Source organism: Macrosteles quadrilineatus, unplaced genomic scaffold (genome assembly GCF_028750875.1).
Source record: "Macrosteles quadrilineatus isolate MER2022 unplaced genomic scaffold, UCM_ALF_1.0 Scaffold_7__1_contigs__length_78375512, whole genome shotgun sequence".
NCBI classification, from domain to species: Eukaryota; Metazoa; Arthropoda; class Insecta; order Hemiptera; family Cicadellidae; genus Macrosteles; species Macrosteles quadrilineatus.
In genome coordinates, this window is record NW_026542600.1 from 34876039 (window position 1) to 34901034 (window position 24996).

Sequence of the window (24996 nt, forward strand, 5' to 3'; positions counted from 1 at the left end):
ATTAATTAGTCTTTTTTATTTGATTCACGAAAATTTGTACGTAGGCCTATTCATGATTTGAAATGTTCAACCAATTTGTATACAATTCCGCATGTAGTAAATATTCAACTAAATGCAATGTTCAACTAAATGAACCCAATCTTAGAAAAAAGTATAAACTTTATCCAATTTCGAATTTTAAAATAAGTCTTTAGGAAAATTCGCAACTATATTTCGTAAAATAAAGAAATTGTATAAACATTTTTAAAATATAATTGCATTTAAAGCAATTTTCACCTGAATTCTATTACTATTTATTTAAATAACCGATATTAGATTCAATTGATCAACGAAATAAATGTTGTATGAGTTATTATGGATCTACCTAAAGCCTTTGCCAGTACACAATACTGTTAAATAAACTTTTAAAGCCTTGGCTTAAACCAGTTATTTAGAGATTGGTTAAAATATTATGTTCTTGAAAGAAAAAAGTATGTACCTTTATTATTTATTTGCTACATGAACAGTATGCCCTTAGTCATAAAACGGTAGCAGTAGTAAAACTTTAGGAATATTTTATACAGATTACTCTAGTTTAACAACATCATCGACAAATTATCATTGGCTAGAATTGGCATGTAAAGAGCAGTCAAAAAGTATACAGTCCTATTTTAGGAGGGATAGTTTATTTTAGAATCCCAACAATAATAACCCTACGTATTTCTTTAGTTTAGAACAAAGAAAGCAATAAGTCAGCCATAACACCTGAATAGAAGTTAGTGAGATTTGTATAAAATATACTTAGGTTCAAACATTGACTGCCACATAAGTTGGGACTACGATGTTCAATTTATACTAAACAAAATTTCATCTGGCTTATTTATTCTAAAAAAGAATGTTGTATCTAAGCAGCAACAAACATTCTGCAATGCCTTGTGATTAACCACTAGAAAGTGTGACTATGAAGTACAAAGTAAGGTCATTATTTTAAATATAAAATGTATGTAAATTATGTTAAGGTTCCCGTCATAAATATGATATATTTAAGTAAATAAAATATGCATGTAAAATTTTAGCTTGCATTCTTCATTTTAAGACCTATTAATGATTGTTTTAAGCAAGAAATTCACATAGTAAAAAAAATAGTTACAAAGAACAGTATACAAGGATTTGACTAAAGTCTCGGATGCCATCTTGAATTTCGGACTTCCGAGACTCAGATTTCTTTAGACTACTTTCCTGGTAAATGTACATAATTCTTAGTCAAAATAACCTATAAAACAATTTAAAGAAATCTTTTTAGGGTTGTCGTACGGATTTATTTTACTATAAGAGAATAGAAAATGACACACACAATTCAAATTCAAATTCGTTTATTTTACAGTGAATTTTGTTCCTATTAAAATTGAAAAACATAAAAATATAGATATTTAACAAAAGCCATGGAAATATTAAACAAAAACAAGCTATCAAAACAATTTATTCAACCTCTATAAGAAAAAGAATATACTGCGGCTAGCGTATTAGCACCCTTGTATTTCGGTAACCAAAAGGCGTAGAATCAAAATATAACATAGTAAGCCTTACTAGCCTCGATGTAATGGTAAAAAGATCAATTTTGAAATCTTTCATACGTTTAGGTGTAAGAGAAAAAATATTTCTTACAATAGTGTACCATTACATCCTCCTCCCAATAGGAATGGCGGGTAGTACGAGGTACGTCTGATCAGTTTTGAGGAAAGATCTGATTATTTTGAAGCTTTAAGCCATTTGCTTTGTTGTGGGAAAGCTATCTATGGAGCTTTCTTAAGAAATGTAAGAACGATCTTAGGAAAATCTGAACATTTTGAAACTTTCAACCCATATCCAGCCCAAACTCTCTTCCAGGATTATAAATTCACGTTTTCTGGCAGTAGGACTAAACAATCTAAAGAAAAGTCCTAGTTCACAATAACACAAAACCGATGTTAAATAGAAAAGCGGATTTGTTTAGCATATGGGGATCCTAAAACGACAACTTACAAACACATATCTATAACGACTACGTTAATAAATGTCCTCTAAAAGTAAATAGATTCCAGATAATGCGATCTAAAAAACACATATTTGACAATTAGCCTTCTGGCCTAGTAATAGTACATTTGTTGTCAACATTTAACCTATAAAACGTGTGATTGATGGTAATTTAATGGCTTGATTTGAGAAAATGTAGAGGCTTTAATGCGAGTAACAATTTATAAGTTTTATCCTTGTAATCAAGGGAAAGGAAAATGCACACTTGATGTGACAAAGCATTGGATACAAACAAGCCATGGCATATTTTAAATGTTTAAGCTGTATACTTCCTGTTGTAGGCCGCCAAGAACTGAAGCATGTAGAGACGAAGAATTTTCTTGAAGGGTTGCGATACGAAGAAGTCACTTCTGTTTGATCATGGACATCATGGTTCACAACTGCTGAGGTATTTCTCTATGTTTAACTAAAACACTTCATTACATAAAGTTTGTAACTAAAATCAACACAAATGTTTAGGCTAAGTTTGAAAAATATGCGATATTTTGAAATGCGGTAAAATGTTTAAGTTTTGAATATTTATATCCAAGCTATCTTAAAATCACAACTTTTAAATAAAATTACATCAGACAATATAGCATTTTATTATTTAGAGTCCTTGGAGGCCAGCGAACATCTTGGATGATTTCAAACAGCTGCTGAAGAGTTATTTATCGTAAAAAAAATTGTTTTTCAAACACCAAAGTGATTACAATTTAATATCTAGTAAACTGTGAGATTAGAAATGTTCTTTGTAGTTTTGAATTGTTATCCAAGGAAGTCCATGGAAGCTAACGGCCATCTTGGATTTGCCCGCCATAAGAGCAATGTTAATTCCGTTAATTTCAAACAGCCTCTGAAGAGTTTTACAATTTCAAAATATATTTTCAAACTCCAGGTTGATTGTAATTTAAATATCTCAACATAAATATAATACCACGTGATATTATAAATTTTCTTTCTTCCTATAGGAAAGTAGCTATTACCGTTGGTGGCATGGTAAGACCTAGGCCCGGAACCGATATTCTTTTTTCATTTTGATGTCCCTAGAGGCCAAAACACTATTCGCAGTAGAACCTCGATAACAAGGCTCTCATGGGGATTATTAAAAAAGACTTGGTATTAAGGTCGACTTCTTATCGAGGTTTGCAATAACATGTGATAAGGTATAAATTCAAGGGGATTAGAAAATGGCACTTGTTAAAAAGGGTGACTTGTTATTGAGGGTATTGTTATCAAGGTTCCACTGTATATAGATTTATATATATATATATATATATATATATATATATATATATATACATAGTGTAAATTTTGTCTTGAAACAAATCTGTATTTTTTAAACAGAAATAGATAGAAATATTCTGTTTGTGGCATTGATTGTTAACAAAGGTTCCATAATCTTTTACATCAAACATATTTTTTAACTCCCCTAACAGGGTAGGGGGTAGGGGGTGATTTATTTTTTTCAAATAGCAACCCCTATTGAGTGAACCCTCATTCTGACGGATTTGTCAAAATAAACACAATGACGCAAACCCGATGTGTATATCCTACCCCTTGCCTAAATGGCAGGTATTCAAAAATTTGATTTACTGTATGTGAAAAAGCACCATTTTCATAAATATGGAAAAAATCTGTATGTTTTAAACCTAAATAGATTGAAATATTCTGTTTGTGGAATTGATTGTTAACATAGGTTCCTTTTATGCCAACCATATTTTTTGACTCCTTTAACAGGGTAGGGGGTGGGGGTGATCTTTTTTTAATAACTACCCCTATTGATCGACCGCTCATTTTGAAGGGTTTGTCAAAATAAATACAATGATGCAAACCATACACCAACTGTAGATATTTCATCCCTGGCCTAAATGGTGGGTATTCCAAAATTTGATTGATGTTAAAAGGCACCCATTTTGGAACACCCACCATTTTGGCTAGGGTTGAGATATTCATCTCGGGTTTGCGTCATTGTGTTTCTTTTGACAAGCTCTTAAAACCCCATCATTCAATAGGGGTATAATTAAAAAAAAATAAGTTGCTCCCGGTCCACTACCCTGTTAGAGGGGTTAAAAAGTTTTTTTTTGCTCTAAAAAATTGCAGAAACTTTGTTACGAATCAATGCTACAAACAGAATATTTCTATCTATTTTGATTTTTAAAATACAGGTTTGTTCAAAGACTTATTTACACACTGTATATATATACGTCTGTGAACGCGATAGCTTTAGTTATTTTTGTCAAATTTTCATGAAATTTGGCTTGAAGGTGTAAGGCGGGATAAACTTGAATGACATCTTGAACCAGCATGATCGGACAATGGGAACAGGGTAGGGTGTTTAGGAGGTTTTAACGGGTAAAAATAGGTTTTTCTAATTTTTTTTACCCTCAAAACATATAATTCCACAATTTCTATTTACGTTATTTCAAAGAACATAAAAAACAAATAATTTAGTATATTGGAGTGTTTGTGTGTGGTTATTGGTTATGGAGAAAATTGAATAAATTGTAGATTGTAAATTCCCATGTTATTCTTATGGAGGATAACTAAATTGTTGTAGTTTATTTTATACTAAGCTATTCATATTTTACTAAAAAAACACACTTTGTTACCCTCCCTGTAGCAGCAAACCTAGGTATTTGTTAACCTAATGTGGTTTAAATAGATTTTAATGAAAACCCAATACTGGTTAATTAAAATTCGCTTAGTCTGCAGGTTTGCTGCATCGGGGGTATTTAATTGTTTTACGAGCTAATTTTGTGATCTAAATTCGTTAGATTATGCAAAGAAACTTATATAGCCAATATTTTTTCTCAACGTCCTACCATATCATAAATGGTTAGCAAAATGTATATGAGGAAAAGGGTATTTAAGTAAAGCTTAAAGCTAAATAAAGTAAAATAAAATATTTGTTCAATTCAAAATTGCATAAATTACATGATATTCATATGAGTGATACTTTAATACTGTAATACAAAATATTTATAAAGAAAAAAAAGTAACAGCATTTTTGTTACATATGTTAGAAAAACAAGTGTTAACGATAATACCATTTAAAATTACAAAAAAAGGTCAAAACAGTCAGGGGGATGTGCCTACATGAGTTACTGATTTATTTAAATCTGAAGGTATATTGAAGCTAGGCAAATTTGTATATTTATTAATTCCTGTTGGTTTGCTTATTTTATGAATTTTCTCCTAAATTAACCAAAATTTACGCTACAAATTCTAGCTCAGAAAAAAGTAGTTTAAGGGAGTTTATATAGGGCGATCATGGTCCAATTATTGTCCAGTAGTATGTATTGTATTTTGTCGTTATTGTATTGTAACATGTTGTGGCGTGTCGTAGGGTGGCCAGTGGTCGTGAGGCCGCGGGGAGGTGGGGTACCCTCACAGGACCTCACTCCTCAGCGAACCTCTCCCGCGGCCGCACCTCCTCCGACACCTCTGCCATGCCACCGCTGCCGCTACTACTGGCCATCCTCCTCCTCGTGCCGCCCTTCTGGACCGCTCGTGTCGCCATCAGGGAGGCGCCCAAGGTGCAGATTCTCTCACAGGGTGTCGTGGCCGGCAGGGAAGTGTTCGTCACTAGGACTCAACGTGCTCGACAGTACCTGGGTATACCGTTCGCTCAACCTCCAGTGGGTTCCCTGAGGTTCGCCCCCCCTGCTATCTCTCCTCTGCCCTCGTGGGACGAACCCCGCAACTCGACGTTTATGCCCGCCTGCATGCAGGATCGAGATCGCTTCGAGGACCACGATAAGCTCAAGCTGGAGCAAAAGTTGTTCCCTGAAGAACGCATTGAGTTTAGCGAAGACTGTCTCTACCTCAATGTCTACTCTCCTGACGGTAAAAGTCATTTTTATACATATATCTTAACATAAAATCTATACACAAAACATTTACACTTTTAGTTACATATTTAACATGTTTGGTGCTGAAAGTGTCGATTATTTTAGTCCGTTTCACTGGTCTGGATGGATAAAAATAACTTATGGAAAACATTAGACATTAATCTTAGCATGCTTAAAATACTTTAACTCTTACAGCTAATTCTTTAACACATGTTTAATTCCACAAGTTGAAAATACGGATAAATGTCAAATTATTTAGCCAACTACACCCGCATGTAATTCTAGGCTTTTTAACAACACCAAATGATCCAAATGACATTTAGCAACACGTGTAGTTTTAATTACCTTTTAATTTTAACTCATGGGTTAAGTTGATAGAAAAAAATGAATACGTAGTCTTTATAAATGAAAACCTTACTTATTGAATTTTGGTTGAATAAGGCGTTTTTGTGGTTTCACGTTAATTTTGCAGTTTAAATCTATTTAACTATAACAAACCATGCGAAGTACGCTAGATCGTCACATATAAATACATTTATACCTTTATGACTAGCTATGTCATAGTTTCAAACCAATACAACACGTTGGAATCAATAAATTAAGTAGTTTGGTTAGAATAATGTAGTTTACGGAAAACGATTATACAAAATTGCTACGTTCTATCTATAAACTACTTAAAATGATCAGTTATTATTATATAAAGTCAATCAAAGTTAATACTTTACAAACCTAAATTATATTATGTCCTCCCAAAAATAGGTTGAAAGTGCTCCTAAACCTTTTAAAAATAATTAACAAAATTTCCTATCCAGAATATATTTTGAATTATTTAAGACTAATTTGGATTATCATCAATACATGCTTGTCATGATTCCAGAAACTCCTTTGCATGAAAAAATCGTCAACCCGAAGCGCATTAGGTTTCGTGCCGGCGGATTGGTAGTCCAGATAAGACTCTGCGATAAGAAAAGGAAGGACATTAGATCTTTTATGTACCTTTCTCAGGGAAATGTTGAGAAATTACGCAGTCAAATGAGTTCACAGTAATGACACACTTAAAAGCCCCAAAAATTGTAAAATAATATATTCATGTTCTAACGAAAATGTAAACGTTAATCGATACATTTTAGATCCAATAATAATAAATTTCATTTATATTTATCAATGTAAAATTATATAGGTTGTTTGCTTTATTATTTCTCATCATAAGAATTGTTCTACTCGTATAATTGAACTCTTTCACAATTTACTGTGTGAATAATATTTTACCTTTGCCTTAAATTTAAAATGTTAAAATGATTACTGAGCTTACATTTATTTATAAAGCTAAACATTTTTTAGTTGGTTGAGTTTTATTTTCGGTACTGCAACGTGGTACCTAATTGTGTAAACCTAAATTGGATTGAATGTATCTAGAATCCCCTTTCACACATGGTTTAACAACACTGACCATAAAATATAATATTCCTGATTTCGGCCATTTGAATTCAATATACGACACTAAAAGAATTACCTTATACATTAAACTTCTGGGAAGAACTCTTAGACAGCTGTTTAATTATAAATTACTCATAACACTCGATGAAATTTTGTGTAAAAACAAATTCTTCGAGCTAAATTACAGTGAGAAGATATTTATATTTGGGTAAATTAATTTATGGTTTACTTAAGAACATAATTAATTAATTGTGGATGGATATTTTACAATACAGAGACAACCTTCCTTATCTATCAGACTAATGGGTTCTTGTTTTTCAGTAAGTGTATCTAGACTCTTGAGGCTAAGAGGCATCCGAACCATTGGGTCAGGGCGTTATCTAAGAGCAAACTGCCATTGGTGATAGGTGAGATTTGGACCGGTTTCTGTAGGAAAGAAGTCTGGCATTAACAAAGTCAGGTGGCTCGCTTTAACTGTATTTTAAACTTAATTCAACGTCAGCCGTTTATAAAAGTACACATCGATTTCAGTAATTTACTTTGTTACTTTTAGCGCCAACCTGTTATAAAAACATTACAAAATGTTTTAAGTTGTTGACAAGTAGCAACGGAGTAGAAAACTTAACCTGAAATATTTATTGGTACTCTCGTAGTCTACGCACGTTGTTAGTCTTAGGAAAACAATGCGAGATCACCAACCAATTTGATACACACAGAACTTTTAATACGGTTTTATTCTAGATTAATTTATTTATTCAGTTATTCCGATTTAAAATCATAATAACGTCGTTTTTATTGTATAATAGCATAGAACTAATAATAGTGTAACGTTATTTTCAAGATTAATTTTTTTTTATTTTGAGCAATTGGCCCAAAGAGGTGACCCAAAAAAAAAATTCATCATTGTTACAAAAGTCATGGTTTATTTAAAATAAAACAGTTTCTTCTAAACACTTTCTACAACACCTTTAAGAGCTCGAAACCAAACTGAAATTGATTTACTTCCATTAGTTTCGGAATATCAAAAATGTAACAAATTTAAAACATTCGGGTAATATTGTTATGGGACATTTTAAAACAATTAATTCCTGGTACACACTTGAGCCCTGTGAACAAACAAACCCTTTCCTAGCTTATCTGTCTACAATACAAATACATATTTCTTTAACGTTTCAAACTTATTTAAATTTAATTCCAACTTCTTTAAATTAAAAAGCTAAACAATTAAATTAAAATCCTTGAAGATTAAATCACATTATTTTCTTCCTGAATGAAATCAAATTTACAATTGCTAAACTTGACTAGAAACTTTAAAAACTTTACTTTAATTATTAACATTTATTGTTTTAATATCCAAATTTAACTCTTTTAAAGAAATTCTAAAAGAATAAAGAGGTGCATTTTATATTTACATCTTTTACTAGTTGAAAGCAAAGTTTAATCTTTAATAAGAACACATCTATGATCTTTCTTGTTATTAAAATAATTAGCAGAGAGAGGGCTAATGGTGAATGAATTAAAATAACATCAAAAATAAAATGAACTTACTACTCATTGAGTAGGCTGCAGAAATTCACCCCAGGTCTAGACAATGTACATTTACACTCTTGAACTAACAACCCCACATGGAAGCAGCTCCCTCATATAAGATATCTCAGTTCTGGAACCTTCTACCCCTACTCGGGTTAGCAGTTGCACTGGACCAGGTGGTAAGGAAGCAATTTTGTGCTATACTTATGTTTTTATTTACTTCATAAATCTGATAAATTTTTAGTCTATAACGAATATTTCGAGGGAACGAATTATTCGAGCAGTGGAATTCATATCAGAACAAAACGTCTCCATCTATATATCATTGAACATCAGTGTATTTTCTATTCGCAGAGACTTCAGATATTTATTTATAACACGTAGGTATTCTAGGCACCTACTTATTAACATGGCGTACATAAAAAACTACAACTTTATAAAACCGTATTCATTGCAATCATGTTTTGAAGGTCAAAACTTGAAGGTCCTGGGTTCAAGGTGAATGCAAGTGATTTTGCAGCAGATCCGTATCCATGTTGCGTGATAAGAAATATTACTAAGTTCACGCACGAAAACGAAACACTCTTGTGAAGCGAAACATATGACATGACGTATTGTTTCAGAATGTAGGCTACAATTTACCTCCATACAATTAAGGTGTAGTGAATAAAAACAGTGTATCACAATCGTACCGTGTCATACCGAATTTGTAGGTATGTCGTTTTTTATACGGAAGTCACTTACTTCTCAAAGAGACATATTGGTAATTTAAACCTACTTGATATAACAATTCGTTTTAGCGAATTTCACAAATAGGGAATATTAGCGAATTTTCCATAGAGAGAATAAGCTATTACCGTAGTACTCATGGGAAGGAGTAATATACATGTATGTATGTATGTGTGTGTGTGTGTGTGTGTGTCCATTAGCACGATAACTGGAGCAAAAATGATTCGATTTTGATGAAATTTGGTGCAAACGTGTAAACCTACATTTATTCTAACTAGTTCGCAAACCAGCATGATCGGCCTATGAGAACGGGGGTTTATGGGTAAAATATTCCATTTTGACCCAAAAACATGAAATTTAGCAATCTCCTTCCAGACCATTTTGAAGAGCTTAAAAGACAAATAATTCAGTGTATTGAAGCGTTCTTATGTGCTAATGGTTTTGGAGAAAATTAAAAAATGATTAAATTAAAAATGTCCGTGTTATTCTTATGGAGAATATTGTAGTTTGCTTATTTATGAACATATTTTGATCAAATTTGGAAAAGACATTTATTTATTACTAAACTATTAACATAAAAAAGCACTTTTACCCTCCTTGTTGCAGCAATCATTAGTACTTCTATTACTATACTAATTCTATTAAAACAGGGAATAAATGTGATATTTCTAAGGATACATTTGAGTGTCAATCAAATCAGGCAAATGGAAATTCGCTCAGTCTGCAGGTTTGCTGTGACGGGGGTATTTTACTTTTCAGTATAATCCTCACTAACATCTATACACGTTTAACTGGGCACGTAAAGTTTTATACACCATGTAAAGAATTATTTATCTCTGTTTTTGGGAAAATTTCCTAGGTCTTATGTTATTTTGGAATGTATCTCTATAGAAATTACATACGATAATAATAACAAACTTAAAGTTAAAATGTAACTACTCAAGTTTTAATTTGTGCTTTCTTCAGTTTTTTTGCCAGACTCAGACCCGGAACCTTCTTACACAAATTACTTCAGGCTAGGCCTAGTGGTTCATGGCATTACCATTTGGATGATTTGCGAGATTTGAGCCCTTAACTTGGTCTACTACTAGAACGGCTCTCACCTGGTCACGAGTTAGAGAAGCAGTATTAGTTTTTCGTTAATGTCAAGATTTAACTTGTTTCGCTTTTCGGAAATCAGGAAATATTATTTTTTTACCAATGTCTAGCCGTAGTAGTATCTAACTATAATTATTTTTCACTTTATATATACTGTATATTTTTATTTCACTTAAACGAAGTAGAATGGCTGTAATGGCTGAGAATCATAGAGATTATAGTGACCATTAATCATTTAGAATGGTGCGGATTCAACAGCAAAAATGAAATATTTCATGACCTGCAACTAGGCCCAGTAGATTTTGAACGTTAAATTTAATATTAGGTAGGCGTGGCTATAGAAATAGTCAGTTGCAATCAGTAACAAATTAACGTTAGGCATCTCAGCTATTTTATAATTATCTTCAATAATAATTTGAGTTAAACTAAACAGAGTTATGTCTTCACCTTCGATAATGATAATATTGTTATATAAGTTGTTAAATATGCGTTTCTTGGTTGGAGTGTGGGACTTCCGTCCTGGAGGAAGAAACTCAAATCCCGCTTGTTAATTCTACAGAAGCTCTAAAGAGGAGGTCAAAATGTGAGACAGTTCATGTAATGTTCGAGATTTCTTTTACGCTCTGTACACTCGCTTTATTAAGTTTTACATACCGAACGAGCAAAGCCGACAGGAAAATAAATTATTCAACGTTATAACCGTCACGAAAACTTGTGATCACTCATAATGTACTGGACGAACAACAAAAGTATTCGGAGGTCGGTGTACGTGGCTTGAATTGAATTCCCGAGTTTTGCATTACACAAACACATATGTATAACTAAATCATGCAATGCCATTCCTGCATTTGCCGGACAGCCCAAAAGTAGGGCACATTTGGTTAAAGAGTAAATACGCAAAAAACACAAATAGTTTTTAATTCATTCGTGTAACAAGAATTAAAAAAATACATTTTCTAACACATATTGGTGGTTTCATACACGTGTTTTGGAATCTTTCATTTTGCCTGAAGGTGGCTGAGATGACTGATTGAAATTGGTCGTAATGGTAACATATTATGTATCGTTGCTGTCTTTTAACAGTTTAAATTATATGTGTAGATACATCGAACAGTTTTCGGATAAACTTAGTATTATCACATTACAGCGCTAGCACGTAAAAATTCATGAAGTTGTTTGAATAAAAATATAATTTTAAATATTATACCAGCTGTATATTTCTTAGCTACGTAAAAGGTAAAGGGGGAGAGGGGAGGATCGCATGACCTAACACACGCCTCAGCCGTCGGAAAACCTTTAATAATTATTCCACTTCTCCGTCTTTTTGGACAAACAACCTCACTTTTCACACAAATTACCTCAATTCGCCAGTTTTTACTTCTGTAACACTGACACTCGTACTCGACCCCAAACATGATTACTTTCTTTTATTTTCCCTAACTTATTGTGTTACAGGGCCTTGCTGAAATGCGCATTTTAATTTCCTCTGTTTTGAATGAGTCACGAAACTGTGAGATACGGCGAGAGAGTTAGAGAACATTTGAAAACTCTTTTAAATGTTTTCAAGCGTGAGTGTGAATTGAAACACTTCTACTGAACAAGATTTTTTATTCAGATTCGTACTTTTACAAGGTAGCGTGGTCTCGTAGAACGTAGAAACTTATCCTGGAGGTTCGGGCTCAAATAATTCCATCCACCAATGATTTAGGCTACGTTGTAATGCAGTGACCTGGTGTCCCAGGGTTCGTATTTAGCTGTAGGCACAAGTGAGAAGAACCATATCTTTCCTGGATAACTACCTCTACTAAATCCATCCAATTTTTTATAAACTCATTTAACGCATACTCGTACATTATTAGTACTGTTTTTCTTTAGCGAATTTCCCATTATTTTTTTTTTCATTTGAGGTCCCCAGAAGCCAAAAACACCCTCCATTCAAATTCATATTTAGGTATATGTCCGTGAGCGCGATAACTCGAGCAAAATTGATACGATTTTGATGAAATTTGGTCCAAACGTGTAAACCTACGTTTATTCGCACAAGTTCGCGAACCAGCATGATCGAACTACGGGAACAATTAATGGGGGGTTCTATGGGGTAAAAATTGGGTTTTCCCATTTTCGACTCTAAAAATATAAAATTTCACAATTTTTTCCACACCATTTTGTAATTTTTAATATTGAAGCGTTGTTGTATGCCTCACGGTTACGGATATAATAATAAAAAAACTCTAAATTTAAAATTCCCATGTTATTCTCATGGAGAATAAAGAAACTCTTGTATTTTGCTTGTTAATGGATATATTTTAATCTAATTTAGCAATTTTGTTTGAATAAAAAAAACACCTCAATACCTTCCCTGTAGCATAAAACCTAGGTACTCATTAGAATAAATGCTATCCAAACAGGAAATAAATCTGACAGTTTTTAGGGAATATTTTAGTAGAAATCCAGTCAGGTACATGGAAATTCGCTTAGTCTGCAGGTTTGCTGTGGCAGGGGTATTTTAATATATCGGTATTTAGTAGAATATGAGTAGGGTGTTCATGATCAGCTAACGTATATTTAAGGCCGAAAGCAACAATTATAGGAATTCCCATAAGAAGTTTCTACTCAGTTTCCAATTAAACGGTGTATCCATTCTTTTGCCCCACCTTGAGAGTAATAAACCATCATGTCCATAAATAGCTTATAATCGTATATAATAGGTGTAAGCACAACCACTCAGTATGGAATTATAGGCACACACCAATAATAGAGCGCCTTCAAACGTTCACCAGCAATTCATGGGCTGTAGTCGTTTTGCATAGCTTGTATTACAGGCTCTGTGTCCGTATAATGTCAAACAGGCTACAATTTCTCACATTTCACCACTCTAAGACAATTTTAGAAATGCAATTAAACCTCATTATTTAAGACACCATTAATTATTTCAAAATTTTCTGTTTTAGCGAATTTCCCATATAGGGAATAAGCTATTACCTAGGTCTCATGGTAAGACCTAGACCCGGGACCGATTTACTTTTTCGTTTTGAGGTCCCCAGAGGCCAAAAACACCATCCGTTCAAATTCATATATATATATTTATATATGTGTCCGTTAGCGCGATAACTCAAGCAAAATTGATCCGATTTTGATGAAATTTGGTACAAACGTGTAAACCTACATTTATTCGAACGAGTTCGCGAACCAGCATAATCAGACCATGGGATCAGGGGTTTATGGGGGGTTTTATGGGGTAAAAATGGGGTTTTCTCATTTTTGACCCTAAAAACTTTAAATTTCTAAATTTCTCTCTAGACCATTTTGAAGAGCTTAAAAAACAAATAATTTAGTATATTGAAGTTTTTTTGAATGTTCATTGACTACGGAGAAAATTAAAGAAATTGTAAATTTAAAATTCCCATGTTATTCTTATGGAGAATAAATAAACTGTTCTAGTTTGCTTGTTTACGGATATATTTCAATCAAATTTGGCAATTTGGCTTATTTCATACTAAGCTATCAATATTTCAATTGAAAAACACACCTCAACATCTTTCCCGTAGCAGCAAACCTCACTACTCACTAAAATTAATGTTATTTAAATCTATACTATTATACAGGGTGTCCCGGAACTCTCTACCAATATTTTAGGGCATTGCTCCCGGGTAAGAAACATACCTAAATATCATATTTAAATTGTCCGGAAGTCCTTAGTTACTCACACAGCCGCCATTTTGTTTTTTTCAGTTATTAATTTTTTCTAAAGAATGGTTAATCATACGAAATGGAAACTTTGCACAAACATTTATGACAACTAGACAAAGCTACCAACAAATTTTGAAGATTTTTCAAATTTATAAAACAAAATGGCGGCCGTTTGAAATTTTGTTTCTTAAATAACTGGAAACCCATTGATTTTACAAAAATTTAAACGGCCACCATTTTGTTTTATGAATTTGAAAAATCTTCATAATTTTTTGGTAGCTTTGTTTAGTTGTCATAAATGTTTGTGCAAAGTTTCCATTTCGTATGTTTAACCATTCTTTCGAAAAAAATTAATAACTGAAAAAACAAAATGGCGGCTGTGTGAGTAACTAAGGACTTCCGACCAATTTGAATATGATATTTAGGTTTGTTGATTACCCAGGAGCAATGCCCTAAAATATTGGTAGAGAGTTCCGGGACACCCTGTATAAAAATCTAATGGTGTCTGTCTGTATGTGTGTTACTAATAGGTGCAAAAACTACTGAACCAACTGGGCTTAAATTTTACAAAAATATAGCTACCATACCAAGGACCATTATAGGACTATTCACATTTCGATACTGACCGTAGGCTTTGCCCCTTTGGCTTTAAAAGTTCTGAGGTGAACATTTTAAAAGTAAATATTGATTGGTCTCCATGGCTGTGATGAGAACACTAACGATGTTTGTTTACATTTGCTTTGACATTTAAATGTAAACAAGAAGAACTGCTAAACTGCATATTTCACAATTTCAGACAGCTGATACAAAGAAATTAAATATAATATTTTCCATAACTATGAGGTAGGTTTATTTTAATATAACCTTTTATCATGGATTATTTATTCTAAAACTATGTCAATGATTATAGAAAAAAATTCTATAACCGTTGCTGTATCAACTCTGGCTCTGCTTTGGATTTTTTACAGGTACAAAAAAGGTTTTTGCGGGTACAAAAGCTAGTAGGAAATAAATCTTAAAATTTATAGGGAATATTTTAGTAGAAATCAAGCCGGGTGAATGGAAATTCGCTTAGTATGCAGGTTTGCTGCGACGGTGGTATTTTTTTTAGTTTGCGTTTTCTTCCGCCATTGCTGTTTTTAAAGCATCTTGTAATGTAGCATTATAAACCCTGGTTCGTTACTATCTACTGTATACTTATGTTAAATAGCCACCATAGTTAACGAGAAGGTCTCATAATACTAATACGTTGCTTTATATCATTAATTTTATTTGATTTAATCTAAATGTTGTTAAATACGGACGACTTGGATCCCAAATAAGTCCAGATCCACGATATTTTACTGTTCAGAAGGATATGAGAACTTTTGAATAATTATATATACCAGAATACTGTAGGAGTTATTTTAAGAAGGCAGTGCTAGAAATTATTTTGGACATTTAGTGAAAAGCTGTGTCAATTGAAAGTCTGTTATATCATTCAGTTTCCAGAATAATATTCACTTACGGATAGTATGTCAACTCCCATATTTTATTTAAGGGTTATGACATGCTGGAATTATTGACTAAACTTGTAAGTATAAAAATTTAAACGTATAACGACTGCCCATCAAAGAGAAATGATTGACACTGATGTATAACTTTCTCTCGATAAATGTTATGGTTTTTGGGTCTGCTATGGACTTAATGATATCCTTTTATGTTTTTTGTTGCATTTAAAACACAATTTTCACAAAAACAGCGATCGTTTATAATCAAACGGTTATCCTCTATATTATGACCAAAGATTAAACTCACGTTCTAAAGTTATGCTGAGGTAGAAAATAAATATTCTATCGACATAATTTTACCGGTTATTAAACCACATTTTAATATGTCTTTACATTAGGAAGATAAGTTACAATAGGACTTGCGATATCTATAGTCAATAATGGTAGACCATTCTCCCGGAAATCAAGTTAAAAAATTGAGATTACAAGAACATTTAATATATTTATTACAAGTAACAAATCATTTAATTTGTGAATAGTAGTAGTATATGTTTGTGACTTCGATACTAAAAAATTGCCGTTGTCACAAATATTGTCTTTTATTGTATAAATAATTAATAAAAAAACATTATGTAAGATTATATTAAATTAGTTACCTAGATAGGCGCAGCTTAATTATATTACACTCGAAATGGGTTTTAAATATAGCTTGAAGGGTAAACAACAATACTTTTGGAAACTAAATTAGGGTGAACAAAATTAAAGTCTACCTATTTGTAATTGTATACGCAATACTTCTCATTTGGAGGAAAATTTGCATGATCATTTATATGTGTATGTTGCTTTCCATTATTTTTAATCATACTTAAAGACATTATACCAGTATTATAAAGACACATACATAACAATTTTGACGACGAGTATTTTTTTTAGGGGACCGTAAAACGACAAAGTGGGTGGTTCCAAACCTTAGTTAATAAAATATTTTCAAAGCTGGTTAACATGAAATAACTAATAGTATACAATAAAACACCATCTAAATAAACAGGACCACACTTCCCTTCAAATGGTCTTCAGTTTTATAAAGATGATAAACCTATAAAAGAGTACGTTTAACCTATAGTCAGACTAATGGGTGTTTTTCTACTACCCTTAAGTGAAAACTCGCTAAAATGCGAAATTAGATTAAATTGGCCATTCACAATTTCTCCCGATTCAAACAGTGTACCAAATATTACAAATAACTCACCATATATTACAAATAATTTACCATATGTTTTATATATATATATGCAATATACATACATACTAACATATATTACATATTATAAACTTACCATATAATACAAATAATTTACCATATGTTATATATATATATATATGTGTGTGTGTGTAATATACATACATAGTAACATATATTACATATTATAAACTTACCATATATTTGTAACAGTGTTCCTGTCGTCAAACAATATAAATCTTGTCCAATCACGTTGTAGAGATGAAGCAAAGCGTATCCTCGACGATTAGTTCTACATTTACACTCTCTTATATTTGAAATCTAACAAAGATGTTTTCCAAGAATTAACCGGAAGTTTAACAGCTAGAGCGGAAGTAGTCAACAGTTGGTAAGGTGGGAGTATGTTGTTGCGGCAGAATCTAGCAATTACTTGGCCTTGCGCGTGATTGGTGCAGCTCACGCGACCATCTTGGGGAGCAAACCTGCGAGCTCAGCGATTTTATTATAAACATTTCATTTTTGGATGATGACTCCAGTGGAGTTTTTGTGTATGGAAGAATCACTAATGCATTTAGGAAGAGCGATTAAAATCACCTTTACATCTCGAGACGTTAGGCTCTAGCCTGGAACAGTCCCCTAGAAGGTGATTGGCAGTATTTGAACCCGGAATCTTGGGGACCGATGTCCCACTCTACCACTAGACCAGCTTGCTCCCTGAGGGTCCACGGTTATCACTAAGGTTCAATCAATATATATATTTAAATATTGTTAATATTATGGTAACTCGTTTTAAGAATATAGACTGTCTAGCAAGAAGAAAGCTCTTTGTATGTACACCAGGAGTAAAATCCAATGTGTCACTAACTAAACCTCTAGGAAACAGGGACAGCTAAAAAATGCTAGGTACAAAATACCAAAGCACATTTTCCAGCTCCCCTCGAACTATTTTAAGTACAACCCTTCTAAATGGTTTCATTACAACATCTCGAATCTTTTAAGGAAAATACAAAATTTCCAGGAAATTTACTTTTGATTCTTATCTAGCACGCACCCTATCAACCCCAAGTGGTTCTTTAATCGTTGATTAAAGTAAAATGTAAAAATAGCGGCATGTTTTACATCATTACATTGAATTGTATGTTTTAGCTAAGAGATAGGCTGCTTAACTAACCCATTTACAATCATTCCCTCTGTCTCCCTAAAAAACTAACAAAATAGTCCTTAATAGTTACTTGAACATACTTTAATTTTTTTTTTTTGAATTCTGGATGATTCAGAACATGTAAGGTTGTAAAAAAATTAGAAAGCAGAAAGTGGTAATTAATTATAATTTTTAGTGTAATTAACCATTTAATACAATACTCAAAACACATAATTTTATGAGGAATCTCTACTTATCTAAGATTTTTTGAACAAATTAAGATAAGCTCCTTTACATTATGACTAATTAAAATCTTTTCCTTTCCCCATCCAGATTCATGATGTGACGTTTCCCAGCCAAAACTAACTAAAACCAACGTCGTCCCCTACCAAAGCTTTGCAAATTCGTCCCCACTACTTTTTTCCAATTGGTCATGGTTTCCTGATTTATTTTTAGCCATTGATCAGACTGCTTTAGTTTCATTGGCTGTATGTATAGCTTGTAGTTTTCACTATTAACTATTTTCACTACCTTAAATTCAATTTGAAAATTCATTGTTGTAAAATAAAAAAAAAACAAATGTATTGTCACAATATATTAAAGAACAATCAAATTAAAGTGAGAAGAGCGCATGTTTTCTTTCCTAGATAAATATGAACATGATGCTGAATCCCATATTAGCTGAATCTGAGTTTGAAAACAGGATAAGAACACATAATATTAAATTGTCCTATAAAAGTACCATAGCTAGATAACACTAACACTTAGTTTAAAGATATCTTTGATTTATTCCATATTTTCTTCATTATAATAATTGTAACTAATTAATGAGTAACTGCTTACTTATAATACAAATATAATAATTAATTATTAAACTGGTTGGCTGAGAAGGAAAATCTAAATCGGACCACTATTAACAAAATGTCAGCTAAAAATTCTTAAGGCACTGATTATTAAAATAATTTTTAACTGCCATTTTGTTATTAGTGGTCGGTTTTCTATTTTATTTATGTTAATTTTTATTTTCATCAATACCTGTAAAATTATATCAAACTCGACCATACTTCCTGTTTAAAAATTTTGAGCTACCCCCTACTACCACTAAGGAGAAATTTGTCAAAATTACCCATCATTGCGCATCATTATTGTAGCCTCTCATATAAAAAAAAGTTACCAAAAACCGATTTAAAATATCTCAAATAGTTAAAAAAAAGTTAAGGGGGGTGCAAGGTACTTTTCAGACACCCTGTATAATATAACATAATACAGTAATAATAACTTTCTGTGTTTCACTTCTAAGTCAAATTATGCTTTATAGTCTCGATGATAATAAATGGTTTGTACATAAAACACGTATTCCTCACGTTTTCAATAATTATAAGTTTTTAAGGATCCTGGGTTGACTATTATAATGGTTTAAAATAATACCATAACAAATTATGAAAACGTAAGAACGTATATCTTGTTATTGAACTATTTTTATAAACTAACACGTCATGTTTTGGATGGGTTTACCTCGATCCACACTGGACGACGCACCTAGTTTATTATATTATATTTAATATATTTATTTATTTTAGTATCTGAATCAAAAACCTAGAAATCCAAATGTTTTCCACTGAAGAGGAAGCTGGAAAAATTGATTATTAGAGTAACCTTTAAATTTGAGTCATTCTCCGGACATTTTTATAATATTAAAAGCTTTTGGCGAATTGAAGTAATATTTTTTACCTTGATGTTTCTTTCCCACATGCTGATATTTATTGGACCAAAGGTTTTGTGGGTTAAGAATTATTTAACGTTAACAGTTAATTATCCTTTGAGAGATCGATCAAGATTTAGGCCATAATATTCTTGTTTCCAAAACCCTTAATAATTAAGTTTAAAATAATTTCTATCGCTTGTACTGTATTACATTTCGGTCGGAACCCATACTGATGTTGATTCGCACAGTTGTAAAGTTACACACGGGTCCATTATTATCTTACCAACAATTGGAACTATCGCTATGGACCTATAACAACCAGCATTGACTAATTTCGTGGAGTCTGAAAAGTCACTTTGGAAAAGTACTATATTTACTAAGCAAGTCAGGAAATGGATAATAATGTCACCAACTGATTTTAATACATTATTAGGTATACCAAATTTGGAATTTTGGTTATTAAATATGCTGGAATTCGTTTTCAAAACCCTTAAGCAAGTCAACATAACTATAACAACTTGTCTATACATACACTTGGTTGAACATAATTACTTGTAGACACATTAGCAAAATAATAATTTAGAATATATAGCACCTGATTCCTTTTTATAGCTTTCCAGGGCAAATGTCACTTGTTTTAGAATTTTGTATAAAATCATTATTAACAATTTTCTTTGCATTGATAATTTATTTTTTATAATTTTTTTAAAAGATTTTATGTACATATTTTAGTGTGCTTCATTTGCAGTACATTTCCATGTGCCATACAATATGAGCGTAAGATTTCGTATAGCTTATAGTTTTGTAGGGAACAATTTGTTATGTTGTGTCTAAGAGATCAACTGGGTATATACTACTAGCATCAGTAATACTACTAGGAATACTATTCTTATCATACAATCAACGGATGTTTATATTGTGAAATGTGTTTTACTCGACCTAAAGAGTCTGGAGTATATGGACCAAAACCTAGTGATAATTCAAATAAAATTATTCTTTGCACTTTAAAAAACAAGTACAGTATTAATGTTTGTGTCTGAAGGAAATCTTTCAATAAATGACTAGGTTAACCCTATATTAACCATATATGGACAACAAATAAATGGAACATACGGCGTTTTGGAATCTAAAGAAAAATAATAAACCATGCTTAATATAGATCGAGGGCGCATATTTACATAGACGAATCCATAAAACACAGTTTGACTATAATTGTTTGGTTTTTTATATAACAGGAACCCCACCCAGTGAAGGATGGCCAGTTTTGGTGTGGTTTCATTCTGGAGACTTCATGGTTGGGGCCCCTCATCTTTGGGACTTTTCTGTCTTTGCAGTCAAACAAAAGGTTTGTAGATAAAACGTATCTAAGAATAAGTACGTCACGAAATTTGTTGGTTTGGGTTCGTGTTTTAATACGAAGATATGTTTAGTTTTATATTACATCACATTCGAGAAAAGATACGTTTAAAATATGTTAAATATTCAACAAATTTAAGTGAACACTTAAATCATTCTCAGTTCTAATAGAGGAATGTCAATAACAACATGACGTCCCTGAGTCTACCTTATGGATATTTGGTGACATCCTAAAGATCCGGCTTTTTGGGTTATGATTTATAAAGGGTGACAATTAAGTCTTAGGAAACTTTATCACTTTGAAACGAAAAGAGATATATCAACTAAATTTGGCATATTATTGGTAATAGTAAGCTACTTTTTTGTACATGGTGATCGGATGTCACCCAAAGAGAGTAAGTTGAAAGTCCTAAATGTAAGCATAGGCTGATATGTACATCAAATATAGGAACTACATCACGTTGAACTAAAAATGCTACAAACCGGACCTCAAATGGACAATCGAACAAAAAATGACAGCCCAAAGATTCATTGAATTTGCAATGCTATTGTACACCAACTCCTCGGGGCCCACCCACTAGGAGAAGCAAGAAAATTATAAAGGTAAGCATAGCTCGATATGCACATCAAATTAAAGTTCTTTATTAGTGGAATACAAAGCTGCAAATTTTAGCTGAACAGATTAACTGTGTAAAAAATGACAACCGTTCTAAAGATTCAAAATGGCAGATTCTAGAAATATTTGAACGGCTGCCACTTTTAACTCAGTTCTCCATTTGAGGTCCGGTTGGAGGCATTGTTTTTCATCTAACAAGACCATTAATTTGATGTACATATCAACCTATGCTTACCTTAAAGATTTTCAACTTAATCCCCATGGGCCCTCTCCCGTAGAACATCCGATCACTATTTACACAAAAAAATAGCTTAGGTAAATGGTATAGGTAATGGTAAAAGGTATAGGCTTAGGTAATGGACCATTGATGACATGCCAAATTTGTTGTGATATCGTTTTTCTTGTTAAAGTTATAAAGTAGTCCTTAGACTTAATTGTCACTCTATCCTTCACAAATTTATAGAATGTGATCCGCAATAACAAAAACACAAATAATTAATACGAAAAAGTACCAAGCCAATCAATTGTCAATAATAATAATAAACTAAATGCACTCGTAATAGGCAATTATTATTAATATCCTTGACATAAATAGATTCTATTAGTTTCTAACGGTTTACAATCAATTTCTCAACTAATGGTTGGAGCTTTACACGGGAACTGTACATATTTAGTTTGTAAACAACTGATAAAAATGTGCTGTTATTTTCATTATCTACACAGGGTTGTCATAAATAATAAATGTGAAAATTAGAGGCATAGTTAAAAAATGGAGCAGTGTACATTGTGCAGATATTTTGCATGGCTGCTACAGATGTGCAAAATATGGGACAAAATATTTTATAACAACCTGCTTGTACCTATCTATGAATTTTATTGCTTTGGTAAGACAGTTAAGCCACACATTTAATTAACGTATATTCTGATTGTCAATGCAATACACAGCATATTTTTGTCTCCGTTTACAATTCATATTTCTTTGTACGGGGGGGGGGGGGTTAAGTCCAATAGAATCTTATTATTATTATAATTATTTTTTTTAGAGGTTGGCGGCCTCTTTTAACCTTGCATTTGCCCGCCCACATAGACTACAGATCTGTGCGTGGAACGTATCCAGCAAAGCAAGGGGTGAGCCGGCACAGTACAAAGGTGAACTGTACTGATAAAATGTTTGTGGCAGTGACCGGGATAAGAAACCCACGACATCGCTGCCTTGGGCCCAAAGTCCGTGACGCTACCAACTGAGCCACCGACTCGCCAATATCCACTGACTCACCAATGTGAGATTAAGAAATGAGATGGTGTTCCTGTATTGTTTTTATGACAGCTTGTCAATAAGCAATCTTATTTTAAAATATATTGTTTTACTCTTTTACACCTGTTCTGATTCATTTAATTTCTGTTGTAGGTGATAGTAGTGACACCAGCATACCGCTTGAACGTGTTCGGCTTCTTCACGACGATGGATGGCATGGCTCCAGGCAACTTCGGACTATTGGACCAAGTAGCAGCCCTGGAATGGGTTAGACAGCAGATTCGTGATTTTGGTGGGAACCCTGCTCGGGTGGTGATTGGGGGCCACGGGGCAGGGGCAGTCAGTGTCGGGCTGCATCTCGTTTCTCCCCTCTCGGAGGGAAAGTTTTCAGCAGCAATACAGATGAGCGGGAGCCCCCTCGCACCGATGACCATAAAAAACCACCCGAAAAGTCTAATTTTGGAAATCGGTGACAACTTTGGCTGTGAAGAGATGATGGTGTGTCTGCGGAAGATCAGTCCTCTGATAATGCTGATACAGACGGGTAACGCTGCCGACTGGGGACCGGTAGTGGACGGGTACTACGCCAACAACACTGCGGACGCCTTCCTTCCTCAGCATCCCGCTCAGCTGTTTGAGGAGGAGCGTTTCTCAAAGGTCCCACTCATGATTGGCTACACGGACATGGAGGAAGCTCTGGAATTTAGCAAGAAAGACCCCCCTGACAGCGACTTTGACAAGGACGCATTTGGGACGCTTATAGGTGACACGGCCTTAGAGGGAGTATCTGACCCGGAGGACAACGAGACGTGTTATCTTGACAGGACTTTTGTAAGAGACTCTGTATCTTTTTTCTATAACTCTGAACCACAGAACACAGACGGGGTACTACTCAAGCAGAAGTACATGTACTACATGACCGAGAAGAAATACGGTGCAAGCGTTTTCAACCAGTCCACAGCCATCAGCAACTTCAAACCCGTGTATCTGTACAGGTTCGACTACCGTATGAAGACTGCGGGAGTTCTAGACCTTCAAGATTGGATGACGGCGCCACGATACGGTGAAATACCTTTTGTTTTCGGAATGCCTTACTGGACATCGATAACATCTCAGATAATCTGGAACAGTGCTGACAAGAAAGTGGCAGACAACGTCATGAGTCTTTGGGGAAATTTTACTAAATTTTTCAATCCAGCGCAACACGGGCGGGCGTTCAAGTGGGAGACCTTCAACCCTGAGAGCCCCGGAGTGATGATCATAGACAAGGTGTTCAACATGAGTGATTCAGCGACAGTTAACTACAAGGCTCTCTCCTTCTGGAACGAATACTTCCCGAAAGTTGTGAGAATCGCCACTCAATGTTGCAACATGACGAATGAAGCGGTCAGATGCCAGGTCAACCAGCATTACATAGTCTTGTATTTCTGGACGATGTTTGCGACAGTATATACCTTAGCAGCGATATTTTTGTAATACTGAAATCAAAACTTAGTTGTAAATAAACACAATAACGCTGTTGCCCTTAATCAAAATGTATCAAACTTTTGTATTGACAATATGTTAGTGCTTTAGATAGCAAATACAATCAAAAATGATACATGTAAGTACGATTATCTGTCCAGCAATCGATGTGATATTATTGTAAATATGTAAGCATTACAATAAAATGTTTTGTACCTTACATGTGTTAAATTTTTTTGACTACGATGGTAAAAAAAAAAAAAAAAAAAAAAACTGTATTGATGTAGGCTAACAGTTTTTGTCTTCAATTTAGTGAATATTAGTTTGAGTGAGTAACCAACTAATGAGTGAGTGGACCAA

General features: G+C 33.3%; 1 protein-coding gene across 1 annotated transcript; it reads left to right on the forward strand.

Moving 5' to 3' along the window:
* The first annotated feature begins 5390 nt into the window (after positions 1–5390).
* LOC128998332 (pyrethroid hydrolase Ces2e) lies at positions 5391–24793 on the forward strand. Its single transcript, XM_054424433.1, has 3 exons — positions 5391–5880; positions 21181–21290; positions 23326–24793. The coding sequence occupies exons 1-3, from the start codon at positions 5484–5486 to the stop codon at positions 24646–24648; spliced, it is 1830 nt and encodes a 609-aa protein (XP_054280408.1). The 5' UTR covers positions 5391–5483; the 3' UTR covers positions 24649–24793.
* Positions 24794–24996: the final 203 nt, after the last annotated feature.